The sequence below is a fragment of the Gobio gobio genome, assembly GCF_949357685.1.
Source record: "Gobio gobio genome assembly, chromosome: 19".
NCBI classification, from domain to species: Eukaryota; Metazoa; Chordata; class Actinopteri; order Cypriniformes; family Gobionidae; genus Gobio; species Gobio gobio.
Window position 1 is genome coordinate 24,320,721 of NC_137112.1, and position 23,110 is coordinate 24,343,830.

The following is a 23,110-nucleotide window of genomic DNA, read 5'->3' on the forward strand; positions in this document are numbered from 1 at the left end:
AGATGTCGAGACAGAAAACAATCTAACAGTTGATCTGTACTTTATTTTCGTAAGTGAATTAAGTACAGACAATTATCAACAATTTAGGAATACAAAATCATTTTAAAAGTTATTACAAAAGATTTATTGCAAATTGACACCAGGTTTATGCACACACACAAAAAAACTTAAATTGTGATGAGCCACACCAGGCCGTAACTTCTCAGAAGTGATTGAACAAGTGGTGCAGTCTTTCTCCAAAACATCTGAGCACAAACTTCTCTACTGAAATGGATGAAGGCTGAACCTTTTAGTCTACAGAAGGACCCTGTAATGGGTATGTATGGAGTAGGAAGTAAGAGGATGGATTTTACTGAATAATGCTAAAAAAGCAAAAGCTGAGGAGTAACAAGCCATGAAAGGGTTGTAGATTTTTTTTTAATGAGATCAGTTATGACGCCTGGCCCTCCAGCTCTGACGCAGGGGTGTCTGGCTCTTCATCGTTGTAAATGTTCTCAGCCTTAACAAGAGAAGATTTATAATATCAGTACAAAGTACAAACCGAATATGAAATTCAATGCATTAAAAAAAGCTTAAGAATCCACAGTTTTGCTGTACTTACCATCTGCCATACTTGCATAATGTTGTCCTCTGACACTGAACAGATTACCCAGGGTTCATTTGGGTTCCAGGAGAAATCTGAAATCTTAGCTGTATGCCCACCATGAATGAACTGCCAAAACAAACAAAATTCAAGTACTCATCTCGTTATACACTATTGGTCTATTAGTGGATTGTTAGAAATGTCAAAACTACTGGCTCTTTGGTACAAAACTGAAAGTTAAAAATAAGTTTGGTACCGATAGCACAGTGTAACGATACTGTGGAAATTTACCATTGGAACCATTTCAGATATTTCAGTATCGATACGTATCGAAAAAAATATATATTTCTGACAACACTACTCAAGATATTAATACTTTTATTCAGAAAGAACATAAAAATGTATCCAAAAAGGCAGTAAATATACTTATAATCTTAGAAAGATTTCAATCTTTCATATTTCATTTTAAATAAATGATTTTGTTTGGAACTTTCTATTCAAAGAATTCTGGAAAAAAATGCATCACTGTTTCCACAAAAATATTCATCAGCACAGCTGTTTTCAACATTGATAATAAATGTTTCTTGAGCACCAAATCATCATATTAAAATGATTTCTGAAGGATCATGTGACAAAGAAGACTAGAGTAATGATGCTGAAAATTCAGCTTTACCATCAGGAATAAATTACATTTTAAAACATTCAAATAGAAAACCGTTACTTTAAATTATAATATTTCACAGTATTACTGTTAAACTGTATTAATTCAAATAAATGCAGGTTTGATGAGCTCAAGAGATTCTTTCAAAACATCTGACCCTAGAAATATATTCTTATAGTGTGATTAATAGTATGCATTTTTGCTGTAGTATTGAAGTAGTTATTAATAATCATATCATTATAGCTCTATCTATCATATTAAATATTTTCAGCGAATATATCTGGACTCACCAGCAACTCAGGTGGCCCGTCCTCTGCGTCCTCCGCAGACTGCTCTTCTCCAATTTTACTAAAGGACACAAACGTAACGACGCAATCAGTATATGATTAAGGCATTTGTGGATCCAAATACAGTTAGCACTAATGAACTGTTCAAATTAAACCAGGAATGTGCATTAAGACGTCAATTTTTAGGATAAAAGAAAAAGTAGTAAAGCCATACCTCAGGTCCCAAACATTGAGGCGTCTGTCTGTGCCACTGGAGGCCAGAATGGTCTCGTTATGGGGAGACCACTGGACCTGTCAAGAGCATCAGCATTATTAATATACTATATTTTTTCAATTCTTTACAGATTGCATTGTTGTTACATTGTAACAGAATCTTGAGTGTTACCTGGAAGATTTCATCCTTATGTGACTCAAAAGAGTGAAGCTTCAACTTCAGGTTACGCAGATCCCACAATGCAACAGTCTACAGCCATAAACAAAGAGTGAGCATGTTATGTTATGTTATATATATATATATATATATATATATATATATATATATATATAATATGACATTTTAATTTAATGAATGATTTAAAAAAGTGTATTATGTTTGCACGCCTTCAAAATTGACCTCGCAAACCTGCAGTTCCATCAGGATCCCTAAAGCCCAAAAAGTATACTTCAGTTTTTCTGTGTACAGTGTGTGTGTGATGTAAATTTCATCATCACGTGTGCGTATAGCCCTAAATTTCTAATTTCTGAAGAGAAATAGCACAGACACTGGACAAGAATGAAACTTTTTTTAGGGTGCATGTGTGGAATGCCTGTGTTCATGCACACTATTAAATAGATTATACTTTAAAAGTCTAGGCATTAAACTGTATACATTACACATCAAAATGTAGGTGTATTTGGGCCAAAAATGAAAATTCTGTCCATTTCCTCACACTCATGTCGTTCCAAACCCAGAAGACTTTTGTTCATCTTTGAAACGCAAATGTTTATTGACACCAGAGAGATTTCTGTCCCTCCATTGACAGTCTACGCAACTGACACTTTCAACGAATCAAGTGGTTTAGTTCAAATTTTCCTTAGAGACATGATTGCTTCACATGATTAACATATTGAATTTAGGCTTTTATTCACATAAGAACATTGATCAGTGAACATAAACTGCAGCTCAACCGTACTTGACGCATTAGAACAAATCTCATTGGTTCTTGTGGAAGCTCAAACGTGCTGCGTAACACACCAGAATGAGCCCCATTGGTTCATTATTGAACCAAACATGCTTGAGCTTATGCGAGTTGATTAAAGTTGATATGTAAATAAAACCTTTACTTTAATCTGTTTATCATGTAAAGCGATTGAGTCTCTTCAGATCATTTGGACTAAATTGCTTGATTCATATGGATTAGCTTTACAACCTCTTTATGAACTGTTTGAAGCGTCAAAGTGGTAGTTGCATAGACTGTCAATGGAGGGACAGAAATCTCTCAGATTTCATTAAAAAACATTTTTGTGTTCCAAAGATGAACAAGTCTTACAGGCTTGGAATGACATGAGGGTGAGTAAATGACAAAATTGAGTGAACTAACTCTTCACAGGGAATTGTGTCCCCTCCGCATGAGGAAGATGAGCATGTGTGATTATGCAGATCACAACATGTACAGACCTTGTCTGCGGAACCAGTGGCCAGAATGAACTCGCTGTATGGGTTGAAGGACAGGCAGTTGACTTCAGCCGTGTGAGCATCCACAGCGTGACTGGGCTTTGAAGTGTTATTGGATCGTGTGTCCCAGCTGTAGAAGACAGACATTTCATACTTAGTTAAATGGTTCTCTTTTTATAAAAAAAATAAATAAAAAAATAATTCAGTTTCACTGATTCCTGCACAGCAGAGGGAGACCGGAACACTTTGCTTACTCACATCATGAGTTTCTGGTCATCAGCCACAGATCCAAACAAAGATTCATGTAGAAGGTGCCAGGACACGTCCTCCACCACAGCTGTGTGCCCTGTGAAGATGGTCTTGGCATCTACTATCTTCCCCTCCTTTGGAACAGCACTGATGTCCCACAGACAGATTGTCTAAAGTTAAAGAACAACAGATTATTTTACAACATACAAGTTTTAATCCGAATGGGTAATGGGTATTAGTCAATCATGGATCGGTGAGTCCGAAACATTAAGGCCTGTACACACCGGGACAAATATCGCGCTCGCTTATCGCCAGCGTTTTTCGTCGCGTCTTGAGTGTTCACACCCAAACGATTTCCACTGGCGATGCGCCGAGTGAACGTGCACATTCAGTAGATGCGCTCACGGTACACAAGGTGGTGCTGCGGCACTTTACGCTTCTGACACTCGCTTGTCACACAGAAGAAGAAGAGAGACAGTATTTACGTGCTTGCCAAAACCATAGATATATTATGTCTATGGCCAAGACCATTCACACACTTTTTGCTAACTGGCAAGCAGCATTAGCAGCTCTTCTTCTTTGTCTACTTACTACTTCTTCGTCGTATCAATGTATCAATGACCGTTTTGTGCTTGAGCGCCACCAAGTCGTGTTTTACTGTCACTTCAGCAGCTCCAGGCACGTGAACAAAAGCGCTGATCTCATTGGTCGGCCAGTTTTTAAACGCGTCGTGTCAAAATAAAAAAACAAACCCGAGACGTTTTTTTAAAAATTACACTTTTACGCCTGGCGTTTTGCGCGTCGGTGTGCACACTCACATTGGCGCTCTTTGTTTAGTCACGAGGCGTTAAACGTCGCCGATAAACGCGCGCGAAAATCGCCCCGGTGTGAACAGGCCTTTATGGTTGTTACTGTATAAAAGACAAAAAACTACTATAGAAGCATCTACTGAAGCCATTCGGTAGCTTTATTTGAGGAACAGAAATTCATGGAAACTAGTGTTGTCAATTTTTTTTTTATGTGACGCTTTGAGCACTGTTGAGCGGAATCGTTAAACCCTCTGATTGGCCATTGTGCTCACACGCACATCAAATATGTCTGTGATTGGCTACAATGATCAGATGAAGATGTAAAAAGGTCTACACTATTGTTGGATTTATGATGTTTACTGTTCATTTTGATGATGTATCAAGTAGCCTAGTTAAAAATATCTACCAATTTTTTTCTCAAAGGCAAATAGGCCCATGTATTTTTTTTCTGTTATCTATTTTTTTATAATGAAACGCTGTACAGTTAGCAAGTTAGTGAAGTATAGATTTTATAAACAGATCAAGAAAAAAAAAAAAAAATGGTATTGGAGTGCTAGCGGTATACTCAAGGTTGGATCATATTGGACATGAAAAAGTGGTATCAAGCCATCCCTTCAAGTACAAAACTATGTGAGGTCAGTTTGAATGCGAGATCACTCACATGGTCGTCCGATGCACTAAGTAAGTTTCCACTTAAGTTGGGGTTCCAGGACAAACCGTATCCTTCCTTCTGATGTCCCCGCAGTCTCAGGTCTGGACTACACTCTCCATTAGGATCTGAAAATCGACAACATATTATTCAGACATGTTATTCAAAGTAGGGATGCATCGGTTGACAGGCCAAAAATCGGAACCGGTTTTCTTTGTATTTTTCTGCCGATTTTTCCGGAAGTGTGCCCGCGTGCACATACGCCTATATTGCAATCATTCGCAAACATGTCACTTGTGTGTTACAAACGGAAACTGGAGAACTGAGGGAAGAGACGAGATACGCTGAATGAAGAGCCGCTTTCCTGCGCGAGCTTACCTCTCCGCGCCCTGCACAAGCGTAGATAGTGAGCGTTTGTTCAGCTCAGCTTCTCACGTGTTGGATCGGATGAGAACGAAACAGACTAACTTGTGACAAAGCCGAAATACTTCTTTTTGTAAAGAAGAACATGCATGCACTTCTAAAATGAAATGCTATCAGTTCTGTATAGGATGATCATTTTTATTTTACCTTAAAATTACATTGACTTACTTTGATTTAAAAAGCACCTGCTGTGGCATCTTTGTTTTTTTCGTTGCACTAAACATCATTTGATTTAACATTTTAGAACAATTATATACTTTTATTTTATTTAATTTCACTGGTAAAGACTTTTTTTCTTTACACTGAATTTAAAAACAAATTCTGATTTAAGTAACATCTTTGTTTGGATTGTTGAATATGTGTTGATTGTGTTGTTTGGATTGCAGAATATGCAGTTGTTGCCTTTAATTTTTCATAAGTTCAACCCAATTCAATTTCCCGTTGATTTCAGATTGCGGACTTGTTTTCATTGGCCAAAAGCCAATTTGGCCTGTTAAATACCAAATAAACATCTTGTTCATGTATACTTTCATTCTTTTATTGTTTTAAAAAAAAAAAACGGTAATCGGTATCGGCCATGTAAAATCATGATCGGTGCATCACTAATTCAAAGCAAGCTGCTTCAAATATGATTTAATATAGGGCTGCAACATCTAATCGATAATAATAGACTAATCTGATTATTGATTAATCGTGTGTGCTACGCTGTCCACTTTGGTCATTGCGGGACCAAAGTTGTCCTATACATGAGCTTAGAAGATTATATTAAGCTTCAACATGAAGCTACAAACCCAGAGTGCGAGTGTGTGTGTGCAAGGCTGCATGCGCCGGAGTGCCAGTGTGTGCAAGGCTGCATGCGTGTAAGTATGCGTGTGCAAGGCTGCATGCGTGTGCGAGGCTGCATGCATGCGTGTGCAAGTGTGTGCTTCCGAGGCTGCATGCATGCGACTAAAGTTGTGTTTGATGTTTGCGACATTCAGGAAGTGTACTTTCTTAGAGCAGATAAAATAAAAAAGGGAGTTCATATATCTGACTGCTTGTATTAATTGACAAAAATGTAGCCATGTGCAATAATATAGAAAATTAAGAATGCAACGCATTCTGACGTATCATGATTTTGAATCAAATTGCTGACATGATAATCCTAATCGGATTGAATCGTGAGACCAGTGAGTGACGATTCACACCCCTACTGGTTATATCTCTTAAATCTAGTAGTGAATGTTTTATTAGTGGGATAACCATATTTAACCGAATTCGTCACATAGGGCCGAAGCACAACCAAAATGTTCTTCTGCTAAAATCATGCCGTTTTTTTTAATCGTTACAGGGCCAAAAGTTGCAGAGTGTGTCTTCAATATATTACAGGGCTTCTTTGGATCAACTGAAGGCACTGACCTGGTTTAGTAGGGTGTTTGGTGTAGTCAAACACCAGCACGTCAGAGGTGGGGGTCTTGGTGGCGATGATGCAGGGGTTTTGTGGCATGTATCTGGCTCTGTTCACTTCTCCTTCATGGTTGATCTTAATCTCAATCTCGATCTTTCCACTCACTGACCCAAACCCTCCAAACTCTGGAAATGATATACAATCATTAATGTCCCAGTTTAATCAACTTTAGTTGTGACAATTAAAAATCAACTGCCAAATTCATTAGCCCAGTTTCCATCTGATATTAAAGGGTTAGTTCAACAAAAAATGAAAATCGTCTCATCATTTACACATGCTCATGTCGTAAACCCACAAGACTTTCGTTCATCTTTGAAAAGCAAAAGATATTTTTAAACAAAACCTGCAATCTGTATGAATCGAGCAGTTTAATGAAGAGACACGATCGGTTTATATAATAAACAGATTTACTTTAGGCTTCACATATAAACACCGATCAACGCACGCACAAAGCAATATGGTCAGCGAGAACTCAAGCGTGCCCGCTTTTCATATGGATTACTTTTACAGTGTCTTTCACCAATTGTGGTTGCATTTTACTTTCAATGGAGGGACAGAAATTGTAAAATATAATTTGTGCTTTCAAAAATGAACATAAGTCTAATGGGTTTGAAACAGCATGATGATGAGAAAATGATCCATTTTGGGTTATACACACTAAATGTATAAAAAAGATCCATCACATTCTGAAGTTGTCAAACATGCACATGGCCGCATGATATGTGTGGAATGATTCAGTCTTATTGATCAACTGAATCTGGATTCCCCCCTAACGTCCTGACCATACCTGCTGAAGAAACAGACATGAAATTGATTTTAGTATAATGACTTCAAAAGCAAACAAGACTACAAAATTAGCATCCATTCATTGTCAGATCAGCTCTAACCTCCTTTCTCGCTGTCGTAGTGGGACGCGTCAAACTGAGCATCGTCATTAGGGATCTGAACACTGGCGATGACTAAGTGGTTCTGCTCATCTGAAGTGTGTGTGCCCAGCACCAGCCGATGAACCGCGTAGTCCTTTCCCTCAGGCCTGCACAATGATAGACAATGATTTGTAGAGTCCTAGTCACCTGTTGTTTCAGAAAGTGGAGAGGTTATTTATTGGATTACCTGTTCACATCAGGAAGCCACTGCACCGTTAAACTCGGCCACTCGAGTGCATGTGTCATGACAAGATCGTACAGGAACGGTGTGTTTTTCTTCCAGATCTTGTATTCCTCATTTATTACTCTCTCCTCCACTGCATCATCATACACTGAGAAGAGAGAACAGAATAAATTCAGGCCAAATGCATCCAAATGAATATATTTCACAATGACTGCATTGTGATGGTCCAGTGGAAGGTTAAAGGTTGCTGTATTCTCTTAAATAAGCAGAAACTTAAGTGTAACATGATAAAGTTCCTCAACTTTGGTTACACTTCAGCACATGAATGATGGAGGGAACTTGGAGAACAGCATTTCGATCTGCTTTGAGAAACCATTATCTGTATTATTCAACTCAGTAGAATCGTTTAATAATGCCAGTAGCTTTAACCGTGAAGTAAACCGTGAATACTTGGTAAAAACAGGCTCAGGTTGTGACACTCATTCATTCTCATGTTAGTATGTGGGTCGCATCCATTAGCACGTTAGGCTAAAGCTAGCAAACTCTGTCAAAGAAAAAAAATGATGCACGTAATTCACTACGCAAAAAGTTTACCTTCTTTGTCTGCCATTTTGGCGTGCTTTTCTGCGGGCTGGCCACTGAATGAATTAAGGGGTGTAAAGTCAAAAGGCAGAAAAAACAGGTTTATAGGCTTTTACGCTCACGACTCGGTCACTTGCAACACCAGCTCGCGCCTCCCAAACGCGCAAAATCTACGAGCTAGCGCTGTCCGATTCACAAGCGAGTCGTTCTTTTGAACCGACTCTTTTTTATGATTTGGTCTAACCGATTCACAAAGAGCTCGAAAATCACTTATGGCTTTTGGATGGTGTTAAACTGGTGATACAAATTAAGAATTTAATTTAGTTATATAATTGCTCATTATTATATTCATAAAGTCAAATGGAACGGTTTGAACGATTTAAAATTTGAACGATTGACATTAAAGCGTATCTACCTTGTTTGTACAATTTGCTTGGCTCTCAAAAAATGCTTGATTGTCAAAACAAAAAAAGTGACATGTATATTGGTGATATATTGGGAATAATTAATATGAATTATTATTATTATTATTATTATTATTATTATTATTATTATTATTATTATTCATACTAAAATTATTAATTTATAAATTACAATACTTTATTCAAAAATTATGAAACAAAAAAACAGTGAACATTTCAGTTAAATATTAGGAATTCAATTCATAATGAATGTGTGTTGTATGGGAAGGAATTGGTACTATGCTTTGTTGATTATGATCAATCTGTGAAAGGTCAATTTTATGTAATTAATCTGATTTTGTTACTTGCTAAATTCCACATTCATAAATCTAAATAGCTAAATGCTAAACCTCTCTTTCTTATATTTGTAAAAAGAGAACTTGAAAAATATCTATTTTCAATAAAATTTTCTGAGAACAAAAAAACCTTAAAAACATTATCTGTTCTTTATTTCTTTTTTTCAGTGTCATGGAATTCTCATAATTTGCCAATATGTTTATTTATATATTTATATTATATCATAATATATTTTATTTAATATATTACTTGTGTATTGTTTTGAGCATCAATAAAAAAATTGATATGAACCAGCTCATATGAACCGATTCGCTAAAGTGAATCGACCTCCCAATGCGAATCTGAGCATGCGCGTTGCCGTTTACACGCGACGATAAATGTGATGTCATCTTTGCGCGCGCGTTGTATGATTGGTGTGAAATGTGTTTTCTTTATAGATAGCTTTTGCTGTTGCCTACCTACGTAATGCGTAAATAGTGTTTTAAAATGACGGATAATGATTGTTGCTCGGTTCAGACAGACCCGTCAAAGACGCAGGACTCTGAAAGTCGCTTAGATGAGTGTGAAACTGCTGCTCTTGTGCTCAGGTGTTGTATTGGGAATTTTATTCTGTAGCTATGTTTAAATTATTATCAGAAGGTTTTTTAATATTTTTGCGATTTATTTATCACCATTTATTTAAACTCCTTTTTTAGTCAAAAACAACGACGAGCTGCTCTTAAACGAGATAGAAGGAAAAGGAAACGTCAAGTTCTTGCTAAAATAAGAGAAGCAGGTAATATTATATTTTGATTATAGTTACTTGTAGTCTTAGGTAACACCTGTATGCAAACATAACCATGACTTACACCTTAGTGGCATTTGTTGTCAGCTGTCAGTATACAACAAACCTCTTTTTCAGCTGTAGGTCATTCACAAAACAAAGAGAACCAAGAGTACAAAGCTGAAGATGAGGAAGAACAGAAGGCTGATGAGCAGAGGTTTGTCATCTTAAGTTCAGCACGGTAAGCTAATATTAATTGGACACAATACAAATATGTCAAGTTGTTTTACAATCCAGTGAGCAATTACACCAGGAATGGATGGAGAGAGAAAAGATTGCACAGGAAGAGTTTAGGCTGAAGAGGGAGAAAGAAGAGGCGGCGCAAAAGAGAAAGGAGGAAGAAGAGGTGAGCAATTTCTGGAGCAATCTTCAAGAAAAGTCCAATTGCTGACATTAAATCAATGACATTCTGCAATGGACTGGACAAATCTCAATTAAGATATACATATAATGCTCCATTATCTGTTTTTCTGTAACCAAAGAGGAAAATAAGAGAAGAATGGGAGGAGCAGCAAAAGAAAGAGAAAGAGGAGCGGGAGCAGAAGGAACAGGAGAAGAAACAGAGAGAGGTGATCCCTGCACTGGGAGGATAAAGATGCTGATGTCTACATATATCCTCTATCAGATATCAAAACATTTCATGCTATACCTTCAACAAATCAGCCTTTAAAGTTTCAAGCAGTTTGTCAATCATGGTTTTACATAAGCACACCACATGCCAGAAGTCTCTGTTTCACGTGTACAGTGTGTGATTTTGTTTGTTTAGCAAAATATTATGTCTTCATTTCCTTAACTAAGATACACAAAATCGATTTAAAAAGCAGCAAGTGTCCACTTCCAGTGAAGAACATGTATCTTTTCGTGTCAGCTGGGTGTATAGTGATAATGTTACTTACTGATGGCCACAATAGAGAACGTGCTGTAAACAGACGAATTTGAATTACAAAATACTGATATCAGTCCATAATGTACAAATTATCTGGCTGATCGTCTTAACCAATTCTAACAGACATGTGCTTGAACACCACACAATTTCACCCGCCATACTGTGTATGTTTGCACCATTTATAGGAAGCGGTACAGAAAATGCTGGATCAAGCAGAGAGTCAGGTAACATCTTGCTTTCCATGTCAAATGTATGTTGGAAGATGCAGTTCTATGGTTGTAATAATCATGACAATTCTCCTTATTTTGTTGCATTTAGCTGGAAAATGGTGGTCCTTGGAAAAACCCTGATGCTCCAAAGGATTATGGGACTGAAAAGGATAAGGCAAACTGCCCCTTCTTCCTTAAAACGGGTGCTTGTAGGTTTGGAGACCGGTAAGTGTTTATTAAACTGCTCTTTTCAAGGAGTTTTGCGAGGTCAAAATGAAATTTCTGGTCAGGTTCTAGATTATGATTTTTTTTAAAACTGTGTAATGAACAGGTGCTCCCGAAAGCATGAACACCCAACATCCAGCACCACTCTTATGGTGAGGGCGATGTTTGTGACGTTCGGGATGGAGCAGAGCAGACGTGATGACTATGACACTGATTCCAGTCTTGAGTACAGCGAGGAGGAAACGCACCAGCAGTTTCTGGATTTCTATGAAGACGCTCTGCCAGAGTTCAAGAACGCAGGGAAGGTGGTTCAGTTCAAGGTAACTAAAATAAAAAATAATAAACATTAAAAATTTAAATATTAAAATGTATCAGTCTGGTTTGATCCTGATGCTTCTGTGTCATGGAGAGCAATTGAGGAATCTATTGTTTATCCGTATGAACTGAAGCGTCTTGTTTTTCGGGGGTCCCGCTTTTTTCAGTGTAAATCACGGTTTGGTCCTATCCTCTCCACATGGAGGGAAGTCGAAAGGCGGTCCGAACAAGTTACAATCAGGCACAGGCATTCGCCTATTACACTATTCACAATAATAATCTTTTGTTAGGCAAAGTTCCCTTTCACTGGCCGCAATAGGCGCACGACAAAGTAAATACTTTTTGTGTAATATCTATGATGATAGTGGTCTGAAATCCTTTCAGAACATTAAAGCCCAATATTATTAACTCTTTTTTTTTATGTTGGGACTGTGAATGTGGGACTCTCATTTACCTATTCACCCTTTGCGCAAACTAATTCTGGGAAATCTCCCGCTTCTATTTCAGTTATTTATCTTTATCTTCTTGAGCATTCCTACAAACCCTTATTTATTACAACTGTTTGGGCCTAGGATCTTAAAGGGATAGTTCACCCAAAAATTATCCCATGTTTTACTCACCTTCAAGCCATCCTCGGTATATATGACTTTCTTCTTTCAGATGAATACAATCAGAGTTATATTAAAAAATGTCCAGGCTAATCCAAACTTTATAATGGCAGTGAATGGGAGCCCAAAATTTGTAGCCCAAAAAAAGGCCATCCATCCATTATAAAAGTGCTCCACATGGCTCCGGGGGGTTAATAAAGGCCTTCTGAAGCGAACCAATAGGTTTTCGTAAGAAAAATATATATTTTTTTTTACATGTTATAAAGTAAAATATCTAGCTTCCGGTGGACCGCCTTCCATATTTAACTTACAAAGAAAGTGTAACTCCTCTCTCAGTTCAAACCGCTTTCGGTACATCAGACGTCATTATCGCGGCAGTTGGCTTTTTTTACGCTACGCCCGGCGTCATCTTCACAAGTTACGCTTTTTTTGTTAGTTGAATATGGAAGGAGGTACGCCGGAAGCTAGATATTTTACTTTGTTAAATATGGATATTTTTTCTTACAAAAACCCATCGATTCCCTTCAGACTGCCTTTTTTAACCCCGCCGAGCCGTGTGGATTACTTTTATAATGGATGGATGCACTTTTTTGGTCTTCAAATGTATAATACTTGGAAGAGCCAGGACATTTTTTATATAACTCTGATTGTATTCGTCTAAAAGAAGAATGTCATATACACCTAGGATGGCTGGAGGGTGAGTAAATCATGTGATCATTTTCATTTTTGGGTGAACTATCACTTTAATGAGACTGTGCATGATTTATATACACAATGGACAGACTAATGCGGTCTGTGTCTTTGTTGGACATTATATCAATTGGACTCTCAACCTTTCCTATACATGGATCCCATGTCAAGACTGAATATATGGCATGCTGCTTTTGAAATTATGTTTTTATCTTCTTTGTAGACCTGTATTTTCTTTTTTTTTTAAATGTATTTTGTATCTAGATTCTGTTTACATTCTATTTCTATATTCTTGGAGTCTACCAGGGGTGGGTTTTAGGTTTGTATTGTTGCTTTTTGCTTTCTATTCTTGTTTTTCTTTGTATATAAAAAAAGAAAACTCAATTAAACGGTTGTTAACAAAAACAATCTATTAAAATGAAATGTATTGTTTAAATTTCATTTTTATAATTTTATAAAGCATTTAAAAATATGAAAATTTGCATTTAATTTTTATATTAAATTACTAAAAATAATTTAGGTTTTATGAAATTAACAGTATTATTTCCCCATATTTTAATAGGTGAGCTGCAATTTTGAACCTCACTTGAGAGGAAACGTTTACGTTCAGTATGAAACGTAAGTCCTGTGTTGTTACAGTCATTGCTGTAGAGGAGAAATTACAATTGTTGAAAATATGATTTTATTTTGATATCTCTGTTTATATACCTGCAGAGAGGAGCAATGTACAGAAGCTTTCATGATGTTTAATGGCCGCTGGTATGCTGGAAAACAACTGCAATGTGAATTCTCCCCAGTAACTAGATGGAAAACAGCCATATGTGGTAAGAAAAAGATACGTTTTTTTAAGCCTTTCTTTATATATTCTTTAAAATATGCCTATATTCTTTTTCTTATATGTTCTCAGGACTTTTCGACAGACGGAAATGTCCGAAGGGGAAACACTGCAACTTCCTCCATGTCTTCAGAAATCCAGACAATGAATTCTGGGAGGCGGACCGTGATCTTCATATGTCCCCTGACCGCGGTGGAGGCTTTTCTAGTCGGCATTTGAGCAGCAGAGATGGAATGTGGTCCCAGCGTGGAAATAGCCCTGAACGATCCCAGCGCAGGTGGACGGATCGAAGAAGTCACAGCCGTGAGCGGTACAGTTACAGGGGAAGGCGGAGCCGTAGCAGAGAGAGGAGGAGCCGTAGCAGAGGGAGGCACAATCGAAACCGGGAAAGGTGGAGTCGTAGCAGAAGCAGAGAGAGAAGGAAGTCAGAGCAATCAATAATAAGGAGATCTCAAAGAGAGCAATCCAGAAGGAGCAGGAGCCGATCCAACAGCAGAGACCGGTTAAAGCAAAACGAATATTCATCAGCAGACTCGAAAAGAAAGAGGTCAAAATCAAACAGTCCGGATCATGTGTCCAAAAACGGGTCTATGAAACAGAGGAGTCAGAGGAGGGAAAGCCAAAGCCCAGAAAACTTGGACCGAATGGATACACATCAGCACAAGCGCTCTAAAAAGAGCAAGAAGAAGAAAAAGGGTAAAAAGAAACACAAAAGAAAGAAGAGTAAATCACGCAGCTCAAGCTCGTCAGTGGGGTCTGGCGAAGATTCCCCGAATGAGGAGTGTAATAAGACGCCGTCTAAATCAGAAGCTCCAGCTGAAGAATGTACAGCTGTGGTGTCCAGCGCAGGTTCACCAGAAGATAAAGTGGAAACCTCAAGTGTGGGGGTTTGTCACCCAGATGAGGAAATCCAGTGCGCACATACAGACTCTACCAATTCCGATAGCATCACACAGATTACATAGAAATACATAAACTATTTCTCTTGTTTTAAAGCAGCTGTTGTTATTTTAGTTTGCATAACAGATTGCCTAGTTTTCATGATTTATGCTGATGAATACATTGCCTGTACATTTGTAATTAAATCTAGCATTTTCTGAAATCTTGTTAAATGCGTTGGTGATGGTGGTAAAAAATTATTTTTAATTCATTTTCAGTGGGGTGTTCAAAGACATTATGTGGGTAAACTGTTCTTGGTGGTTATTTAAAGTTGCGATGTAACAGAAGTAGCGATAGATAATTTATTCCGTATTGTGACGTACATCCGAGTGAAACGGATTATTAAAAAAAGATACAAGTGTTGGGTGGGGACTTGGTTCTATCAGTTGTGGATTGGATGAACACAGATCTAAATGAGAGCTTGAGTCAATTGTAAGAAAAGCGGGGTTTAAGCAGACTAAATTGGAGAAGTCCAGCATATGTCACCAGAGAGAAATCGTTCCAATTATAACATATTGATTATAAATGATGAGCTCAAATTACCTCAATATTACTAAATTAATTGGATGCATTAATTCATTGTTCACAATCAGGATGCATTTTTATTAGAGGTTTTCAATATGGGGGCCGCAAGAAGTCCAAAAATTGCTTCCATTTAATTATATTAACATTAATTAAAATGCTGAAAAAGCACTAAAATAAGGATGAAATCATATAAACTGACATATTATGATTTTATTTATTTTGATTACAACAGAAGTACCAGAGGTACATATAAATAGAAGAGCATTCGAATGTTGTCATTGACAAAGGGGGCCCTAGAGTCAAAAAGGATGAGAACCACTGATTTAGATGCATTTGGGTGCCAACTACAAGAAAAAATTGTATACGTATCAAATGATGTTCTTTATTAGTAAGAGTTTGTTGGACAACACGCTACTTTTGTTATTCATTTGTTTTGTTTAAGCTTTAAAAGATATTTTCAAAAGGAAGTCTGGCAAACAGTCCAATACAATAGCATACAAATATGGGAAAAAAGGCATGAAGATGCTGGAGAAAATTCTTTGGCATTAGAAATTAAACAACTGATGACTGGCAAATGCCTGATATGCCTGAACCAATTAAGTGTTCACAGAAACAAATCATTACAGTGTTTTTGGTCAGGAATTCACTAATACTGGTGTTTCCTTGCGCCTTAGTTAAGACAATCGTTGAATTTATGCCAAAAAATTCTGAATGTCTCGTTTACATTATCGGTGTTCCCCCTTTGGAGCTGAATAAGAATGTTTGGTCCGTAACACTTGAGCAAGTCTTGGTCTTGAACCTCTGACTTCTACTGGATCTACAGAGAGTTGCAAAAAATACTGGCAAACTGTGTGTGAGCTGGAGAGTGTTTTAAGGCAGCTGAAGGTGAGAGGTAATGTTTTAATACAGAGAAGACGTCATGGGAAAAGTGGGGATGCTGACGCTAATCTTTGCTACACATGTACTGATCCAAACCTGAATCCAAACACTATGGGAAATTTGCATAACTACTAAGATGGTGGCGCAGATTCATTTTTTGATTCCCTCAGATGTTTGGCAGTAGAATTGCAGGCATCAATACCTTGCTGTTAATACAGGAAGTCCTGATTATTTGAAACACTATTTTGCCTGCAAGCTAACTTAAAATACCGATATAGAGAAAATGCCCAAAGAAAAAGAAAGGAATATGTGTGCTAGTGTTTTGGTAGGTTTGTTAGTCCTCGACATTTATGTCAGTCCAATCTCCTCCAGAACGCTACGTGGTGTCTCGGCTTCCTGTTAGAGATAAATATCAGAGAAAATACATTTGTATACTAAAAAAACAGCCAGTATTTTTTTCACAAGCACGTTTAGAATGAGCAATTTGTGCATTCCTCACCTCCTGCAACATGTCAGCCTGCTCTATGGCCTTCAGAACATTCTTCTTCGACGTCTCCTGGGCTTCACCACCCAGGATAAACTCATCCAGTATGTAATAGGCTTTCTCAAAGTTGAAGATAATGTCCAGTTCACACACCTGGTGTTCAAACACACAGTGAGTTAAACTGTTAAAATATAGCAACATAAAAAATAAATAAATATATAGCAACAAGCATAGATCTCTGGTCATTGGTTTAAATGAATAGTTAGATGAAAAGTCTGACATTATTTACTCAAAACCGGTATTTCTTTTATTTTGCTCAGCTGCTCTTTTCCATACAATGAAAGTTGAATGGCCAAATTTCATTCTTTTCCTCGCACAATGCTATCATATGGCTTCAGAAAGCTTGAAATAAAGCAATATGGACTAGTTTGTTATGTTTTAATGTGATCTTTTGCCCTTTTTAGAGTCATTCAACTTTGGAAAGACATGAGGGGCAAGTAAATGATGACAAGAGTTGTCATTCTTTGGGTGAATTATCACTTTATAGTCAGCATGAAACGCACTGTAAACCCGAATAAGTTGGCAAAACCCCAAAAATTAAAAAAATAGATTTTAATTTCTCTGAACTTTAAATATTTGAGTAAGCTAATTCATACATTTAACTAAGGCTGCACAATTAATCGAATTTGTAATCCTAATTACAATTACGGATGCCACATTTATGTAATCGTTTAATAAAATGTAATCCCAATTACAAAAAAGTCCACTTATATTATTCTGTGTACTTAATATGTGTTTTTTTCTTTCTACAGGTTATCTTAAGTTTTTTCCCCATTGTTTTTTTTTTTTTTTTAGTATAACATTATAATACCATGCAAATTTTTACTTTAAAGAAACCAAACCAATGTATATTTGACTTTTGAGGCTTAATGCTATAGAATAATCGTAATTAATAATCGCAATTACAATTTCAAGGGAATAATTGACAATTATGTTTTTTGTCATAATCGTGCAACATTTACATTTAACTTAAAATTATCATGTAATATCACATTTTTAGTAGTGGAAACTTGACTAGCTTTAACTAGCTCATTCAATAAATGCAACTTTGCTAATTGGTAACACAATGCTTTGGTAGCATTAGCATAGCACTTGCTGAATCAGGACAGCAAAATAATGCATTTAACATATCTCTGTTGTCAAACTAAGCTCATGGTCCACTCCTCATCATGATGGTAACCCAAAACCAAAATAACAGAAACTCTTCTAAACTAGCATAACAAAACATGAAACACGACTACATCTCCCACTTAACGTTAATCTTGCACACACACACAAAAACATAATATAACACGTAATCTTGGCATTCACTGTCCCGTTTGAGTGTCATGGCAAAGCATGCTGGGAAATAGAAATCCCAGCCCAGTTTTGGTTAAATTTAAGTTAGTCTAAATTAAAATAAACAAGTTCATAAAACTCAAAACAATGTAACAATTAAATTACTTAAAATGAGTCCGTTTTGAGAACTCAAAGGGAAAAGTAAGTTTTAAATACTCATAAAAGTTAATTTTTAACTAATTTGTTTAATTTGAGTTGGCTCAGCTCAAATATTTTGAGGGTTTTTTTATTGAGGTTTACAACACAGAAGTTGCAATAGTCTTTTCTTCACTGTTGTGACATACTGTACATCTGAGTGAAGAGACATACAGTATGTCATGAAGAAAACAGATAAAGGTAAAGATTACAAGCACCTATTAATCTTTTTTTAAATAATGATGGGCACGGATAAATCATTTATAAGCACTGCAACATTCTGTAAAAAATAAGAATGGTCAATTTTGATTGCCAAATCTTTAACAAAATGTTTTAACAAAAACAACAAACTTTAACAAATCTTAACTCACGCTGCCAAAATATTTGTCCAGCAGTTCCACGTATCTGTGGATGATCTCCAGGGTTATCAACTCGTTTTCTTGGTCTTCCACCGCACAGCAAAAGTACAGGCTGGCATATCTGAAATGCAAAATAAGCTCAGCTCAGTACAAAGAAAGTGAAACATTTTGTTCTGTTCCTCTATCTGTTGGGCCACAGTACAAAGTTGCACAGTGTTACAAAATGTCAAAAACAGGCTCTTTTTGTTCTGAGCAGTCACTCTCATTTACCTTGTTGACAATATCAAAGATTCATGACTGTAACTCTCTTATATACTGCAGTTAAAGTAGCACTAGGCAATACAATACACTAAAAGAGATTTGACTGCAAAAAAAAAATTTAAAATTAATCACATTTGTGTTAAATGTAAAAATGAACTCAACCATACTCAAATATAACATGACCGGAAATGGCACTTTCCACAAATAAAGAACCAACTAAGTACAACTGCCTGTGCCCGTCAGTAAAAATGGCATTTATTTTCTCCATAGGGGGATTGATTTTTAACATAACTTACAAACCTACTTTGAGCTACGGGGTGGTTTATCGATGGAAACCATCAGCCCACATTATTTCAACTTATTTTTTAAATAATCATATTTAAAAGTGGCAATATTACCCATGGTTCTACAAATAAATCTTGACCTATCAGAGAATTAAAACAAGTAGATTGTGCTCAAAACACTTGAACACTTTTAATTGTTGTATATGTATATATATTGCACAAAAAAATTAACTATTATTTATATACTTACAATCATATTATATAATATATAATCATAATATTGTCATTCATAATGCTTCATGCGATTGTACTTTTTCCCTCTCATTAAAGCTTTTAGGTATACAGTCAACTACTTTTTTTTGCTTCAAATCCTTGTTTGTAATGGTGTGATTCAACTTGTAACTGGTTGGTTTAACTCTTTTAAGGGATAGTTCACCCAAAAGTGAAAATCAGCCCATGCTTTACTCACCCTCAAGGCATCCTAGGTGTATATGACATTCTTCTTTCAGATGAATACAATCAGTCATATTTAAAAAATGTCCTGGCTAATCTAAATCACACCACCCTCAGCATTCAACTATGAAAAAAGCGTAACTGGCGTGACGATGACGTCGGAAGTAGCATAAGCGTTTTTTACTGCAAGAGGCCTTACACTTTCTTTGTAAGTTGAATACGGAAGGAGGTCTGGCGGGAGCTAGATATTTTACATTATTAAGTTTTAAATATGGACATTTTTCTCACAAAAATGCATCGCTTCGTTTCAGAAGGCCTTCATTAACTTCATGAGGGGAATATACTTCCAGAACCAAGGCTGCTGAAAAAGTGGACTCTTTTATAAAAAATAATAAAGAAATACTTCTTTACTACAGTGAACTGAACATGAATTCAACATGTCAAAATCACATTCTTGTTATTTTAATTGCTGAAGGTGGGACGGACCATGTTCACCCTTTTATGGGGGATATACAGACATTTCAAGTGTTTAAAACTAGCTACTTTTCTTGCTAGGTTAATTTTATGTCAGATAATAGTTTATCAAATATGCCTCGTGACACAAAAAAAATATGAACATGTGCCTTTAATATTTTAAATAAATAAATAAAAAGTCAGGGAACACCCAAGTCTACCATATCATGGAAAGTGCCACAAACAATGGCTCTGTAGTTCCGTCCTTATCATTCTGTGTCGTTTTCTAACCTTTTATAGACTATTTTCAGATCCCTCCATTCCAGGAAACTGCACATTTTGGGTTTGCGTGCCAGCACCATCTGAATGACCTCGCGGGAGATCTTCTTCTTCTGTGTGTCAGACAGCGGCACGTACCATTTCTGAAGCCGCAGCTTCCCCTGCCTGCTAAAGAGCAGCATAAACTGCATCTGAAAAGAGAGAGAAACAAAAAGAGTCTCAAACCTAGACATCGTGTTTTCATCTGCATCCTCATATGTCCCTAGTCAAGCCAAGCCAAGCCAAGCCAATATAGTATTCAGCAATGCCAGCCCTTCCGCATGGAAACCATCGTCGTCTCGGCTATTTCAAAAGTCAGTTCACATTTAAAATTATCAAACCGAAGCGTCGTCGTGTTTCGTGAATCACTTCTGTTTGTAGCAACACAAGAGGAAGGATCGCGTTAGCAAGAAGGCTACGGCCGTGCAAATGTTACATTTATAAACTATCCACACTATTCAACCGCAAGTATTTGCACCAGCCAGTCCAAATAACCCAATAAAGTCCATCAATGCAAGATAAATATTTTTGCTTTTACCTTAAAGTTTATATTACACTCGATTCCTTGAGCATGGGCTTTGTGGCTGATGGCAGTAAACGCAGATGTGAGGAGTCCCGTTACATGGACGATGCATCGCCCTTTCCCTAGATCATTGGAATCGTGTCCTCTCATTGGCTCCGTGACTCACCGATGACACTCTGTATTGGTCCAGACGTGAACAGGATGGGTGAAGCTCTGAGACAGAGGTTTTTGTTATGCAGCGAAGTCTATCATGAAAATCGTAACTCTGTAATAGAAAAAAAAAACTAGATTAATCGTGCTGGTGATTTTTTTTTATAACAGAGATGACCATGTAACCCTCAAGGTCCATCGGGACAAATGCAGGCAAAATATTTTTTGTGTTTGTTTGTTTCTGAGCGGTAGCTAGCCTACAAGACTTGGCTACTTTTCCTAAATTCTTTCCTAAGCCAACTGAACACACACACACACACAGACAAATGGACTATTCAACAGTTAAGTGGTTGAAAAAAACTCCTTTATTGGTCCTTCGTGGACAAAAGTGCGCACCCATAATGGTAATGAATATTAGGCTAAATACTATAATTCAGATTTGTCCAATACAAATCAATAAATCCAACATAACGAAGATCATACATAGCTTACACATGCCATTGAATGAGCTTATAACAGCCTGTTTTTGTTGTTGTTTTTTTGTCAAATAAAAAAGTCACTCACATACACAAACAAAGGAATTTAATGAGCCAATAATTGAGCTTTTTTAAAAATTTGCAAAATAAGCCACTGTGCAAAACATACACACAGACACACACTTCAAAGTCAGATCAACGTCTTACTTTTGATTTGTTGATGCTTCCCAACGAAACATGTTGTACATTGTACCATTTACTTTTATTGAGTTATTGTTATTATTCTTTATTCTTACCTGTTTGGTACCTTCTTGAATTAGTGAAATTTGATGTTTTTATAGAAATAAATTATTAGTTTCAAAGTCTCCTACTTTGTCTCCTGGTCATATTTATCTGTAAGCATTTTTTGGCATCTCTGTATAGTCTCACCCAACACAAATGGTTTTTAAAAAATGTGTGATAAAAATCTAAAACTTAAGAGGTTACGTTCGTTACACCAATGGTTTACTTCAGCCTATATGCAGCCAGTGAGTACTATAGTGGCTATTGATATTTTTGCTATTTTATACCAACACTATGTTGCCAAAAGTTTTGGAATGTCTGCCTTTACATGCACATGAACTTTAATGGCATCCCATTCTTAAACCGTAGGGTTTCATTTGGAGTTGGCCCACCCTTTGCAGCTAAAAAAGCTTCAACTCTTCTGGAAATGCTTTCTGGAAAGGGATTTTTGACCATTCTTCTAGAAGTGCATTTGTGAGTTCAGGCATTGATGTTGGACGAGAAGGCCTGGCTCGCAGTCTCCGCTCTAATTCATCCCAAAGGTGTTCTATCGGGTTGAGGTCAGGACTCTGTGCAGGCCAGTCAAGTTCCTCCATACCAAACTCACTCATCCATGTCTTTATGGAGCTTGCTTTGTGCACTGGTGCGCAGTCATGTTGGAACAGGAAGGGGCCATCCCCAAACTGTTCCCACAAAGTTGGGAGAATGAAATTGTCCAAAATGTCTTGGTATGCTGAAGCATTAAAGAGTTTCTTTCACTGGAACTAAGGGGCCAAGTCCAACCCCTGAAAAACAATTTTTATATAGTGCTTTCATATGTACTGTACACCCAAAGCGTTTTACAACCATGTCAGGGGTCTCTCCTCAACCACCACCAGTGTGCAGCATCCACTTGGATGATGCGACAGCCGCCACAGTACAACGGCGCCAATGTGCTCACCACACACCAGCGATAGGTGGAGAGGAGAGAGGGTAATAGAGCCAATTTAATGGATGGGATTATTGGCCATGATTGGTAAGGGCCAATGGAGGGAATTTAGCCAGGACACCGGGGTTACACCCTTACTCTTTACGAGAAGTGCCATGGGATTTTTAATTACCACAGGGCCTCTGTTTAAAGTCTCATCTGAAGGACAGTGCTTACAGTATAGTGTCCCCATCACTATACTGGGGCGCTATAACCCACACAGACCACAGGGTGAGCACCCCTTGCTGGCCTCACTAACACCTCTTCCAGCAGCAACCTGGTTTTCCCAGGAGGTCTCCCATCCAGGTACTGACCAGGCTCAGCCCTGCTTAGCTTCAGTGGGAAACTTGGACTACACTTGGTGATGTAAGGCTTGGATGCAGCTGCTCGGCCATCAAAACCCATTCCATGAAGCTTTCTA

At 37.3% G+C, this 23,110-nt stretch overlaps 4 protein-coding genes across 5 annotated transcripts in view; 1 reads left to right on the forward strand and 3 right to left on the reverse strand.

Moving 5' to 3' along the window:
- The window catches only part of hap1 (huntingtin associated protein 1), a 233,793-nt gene that overhangs the window by 38,054 nt on the left and 172,629 nt on the right, over positions 1–23,110 (reverse strand). The gene's annotated exons all lie outside the window — the stretch shown is intronic.
- Positions 25–8,628, reverse strand: rbbp7 (RB binding protein 7, chromatin remodeling factor). Its single transcript, XM_079845111.1, has 12 exons — positions 8,467–8,628; positions 7,876–8,020; positions 7,650–7,795; positions 6,714–6,887; positions 4,905–5,020; positions 3,444–3,604; positions 3,189–3,315; positions 1,917–1,994; positions 1,746–1,822; positions 1,535–1,592; positions 602–712; positions 25–499 (listed from the first exon to the last, which is right to left on the reverse strand). Exons 1-12 carry the CDS (start codon positions 8,480–8,482, stop codon positions 431–433), a joined length of 1,278 nt encoding a protein of 425 aa, XP_079701237.1. The 5' UTR covers positions 8,483–8,628; the 3' UTR covers positions 25–430.
- Positions 9,580–15,103, forward strand: zrsr2 (zinc finger (CCCH type), RNA-binding motif and serine/arginine rich 2). The gene is made up of 11 exons (XM_079843845.1): positions 9,580–9,799; positions 9,908–9,987; positions 10,114–10,192; positions 10,273–10,381; positions 10,518–10,604; positions 11,107–11,145; positions 11,240–11,355; positions 11,462–11,675; positions 13,531–13,586; positions 13,683–13,792; positions 13,876–15,103. The coding sequence occupies exons 1-11, from the start codon at positions 9,699–9,701 to the stop codon at positions 14,766–14,768; spliced, it is 1,884 nt and encodes a 627-aa protein (XP_079699971.1). The 5' UTR covers positions 9,580–9,698; the 3' UTR covers positions 14,769–15,103.
- On the reverse strand, positions 15,320–21,266 carry ap1s2 (adaptor related protein complex 1 subunit sigma 2). The gene is made up of 5 exons (XM_079844787.1): positions 20,830–21,266; positions 20,265–20,443; positions 18,535–18,643; positions 16,646–16,783; positions 15,320–16,542 (listed from the first exon to the last, which is right to left on the reverse strand). The coding sequence occupies exons 1-5, from the start codon at positions 20,962–20,964 to the stop codon at positions 16,495–16,497; spliced, it is 609 nt and encodes a 202-aa protein (XP_079700913.1). The 5' UTR covers positions 20,965–21,266; the 3' UTR covers positions 15,320–16,494.

Excerpts from the sequence above, each read along its gene's own strand:
- ap1s2 (XM_079844787.1), bottom strand. The coding sequence starts at position 20,964 with ATGAGAGGACACGATTCCAATGATCTAGGGAAAGGGCGATGCATCGTC. Across the intron at positions 18,644-20,264 it reads CTGAAAATAGTCTATAAAAG|ATATGCCAGCCTGTACTTTT; the intron begins GTTAGAAAACGA and ends TTTGCATTTCAG. Across the intron at positions 16,784-18,534 it reads TGGACAAATATTTTGGCAGC|GTGTGTGAACTGGACATTAT; the intron begins GTGAGTTAAGAT and ends TTTGAACACCAG.
- rbbp7 (XM_079845111.1), bottom strand. Across the intron at positions 6,888-7,649 it reads CTACGACAGCGAGAAAGGAG|AGTTTGGAGGGTTTGGGTCA; the intron begins GTTAGAGCTGAT and ends TATCATTTCCAG. Across the intron at positions 500-601 it reads TTATGCAAGTATGGCAGATG|GCTGAGAACATTTACAACGA; the intron begins GTAAGTACAGCA and ends TCTCTTGTTAAG.
- zrsr2 (XM_079843845.1), top strand. The coding sequence starts at position 9,699 with ATGACGGATAATGATTGTTGCTCGGTTCAGACAGACCCGTCAAAGACG. Across the intron at positions 11,356-11,461 it reads GCTTGTAGGTTTGGAGACCG|GTGCTCCCGAAAGCATGAAC; the intron begins GTAAGTGTTTAT and ends TGTAATGAACAG. Across the intron at positions 13,587-13,682 it reads GTTTACGTTCAGTATGAAAC|AGAGGAGCAATGTACAGAAG; the intron begins GTAAGTCCTGTG and ends ATATACCTGCAG.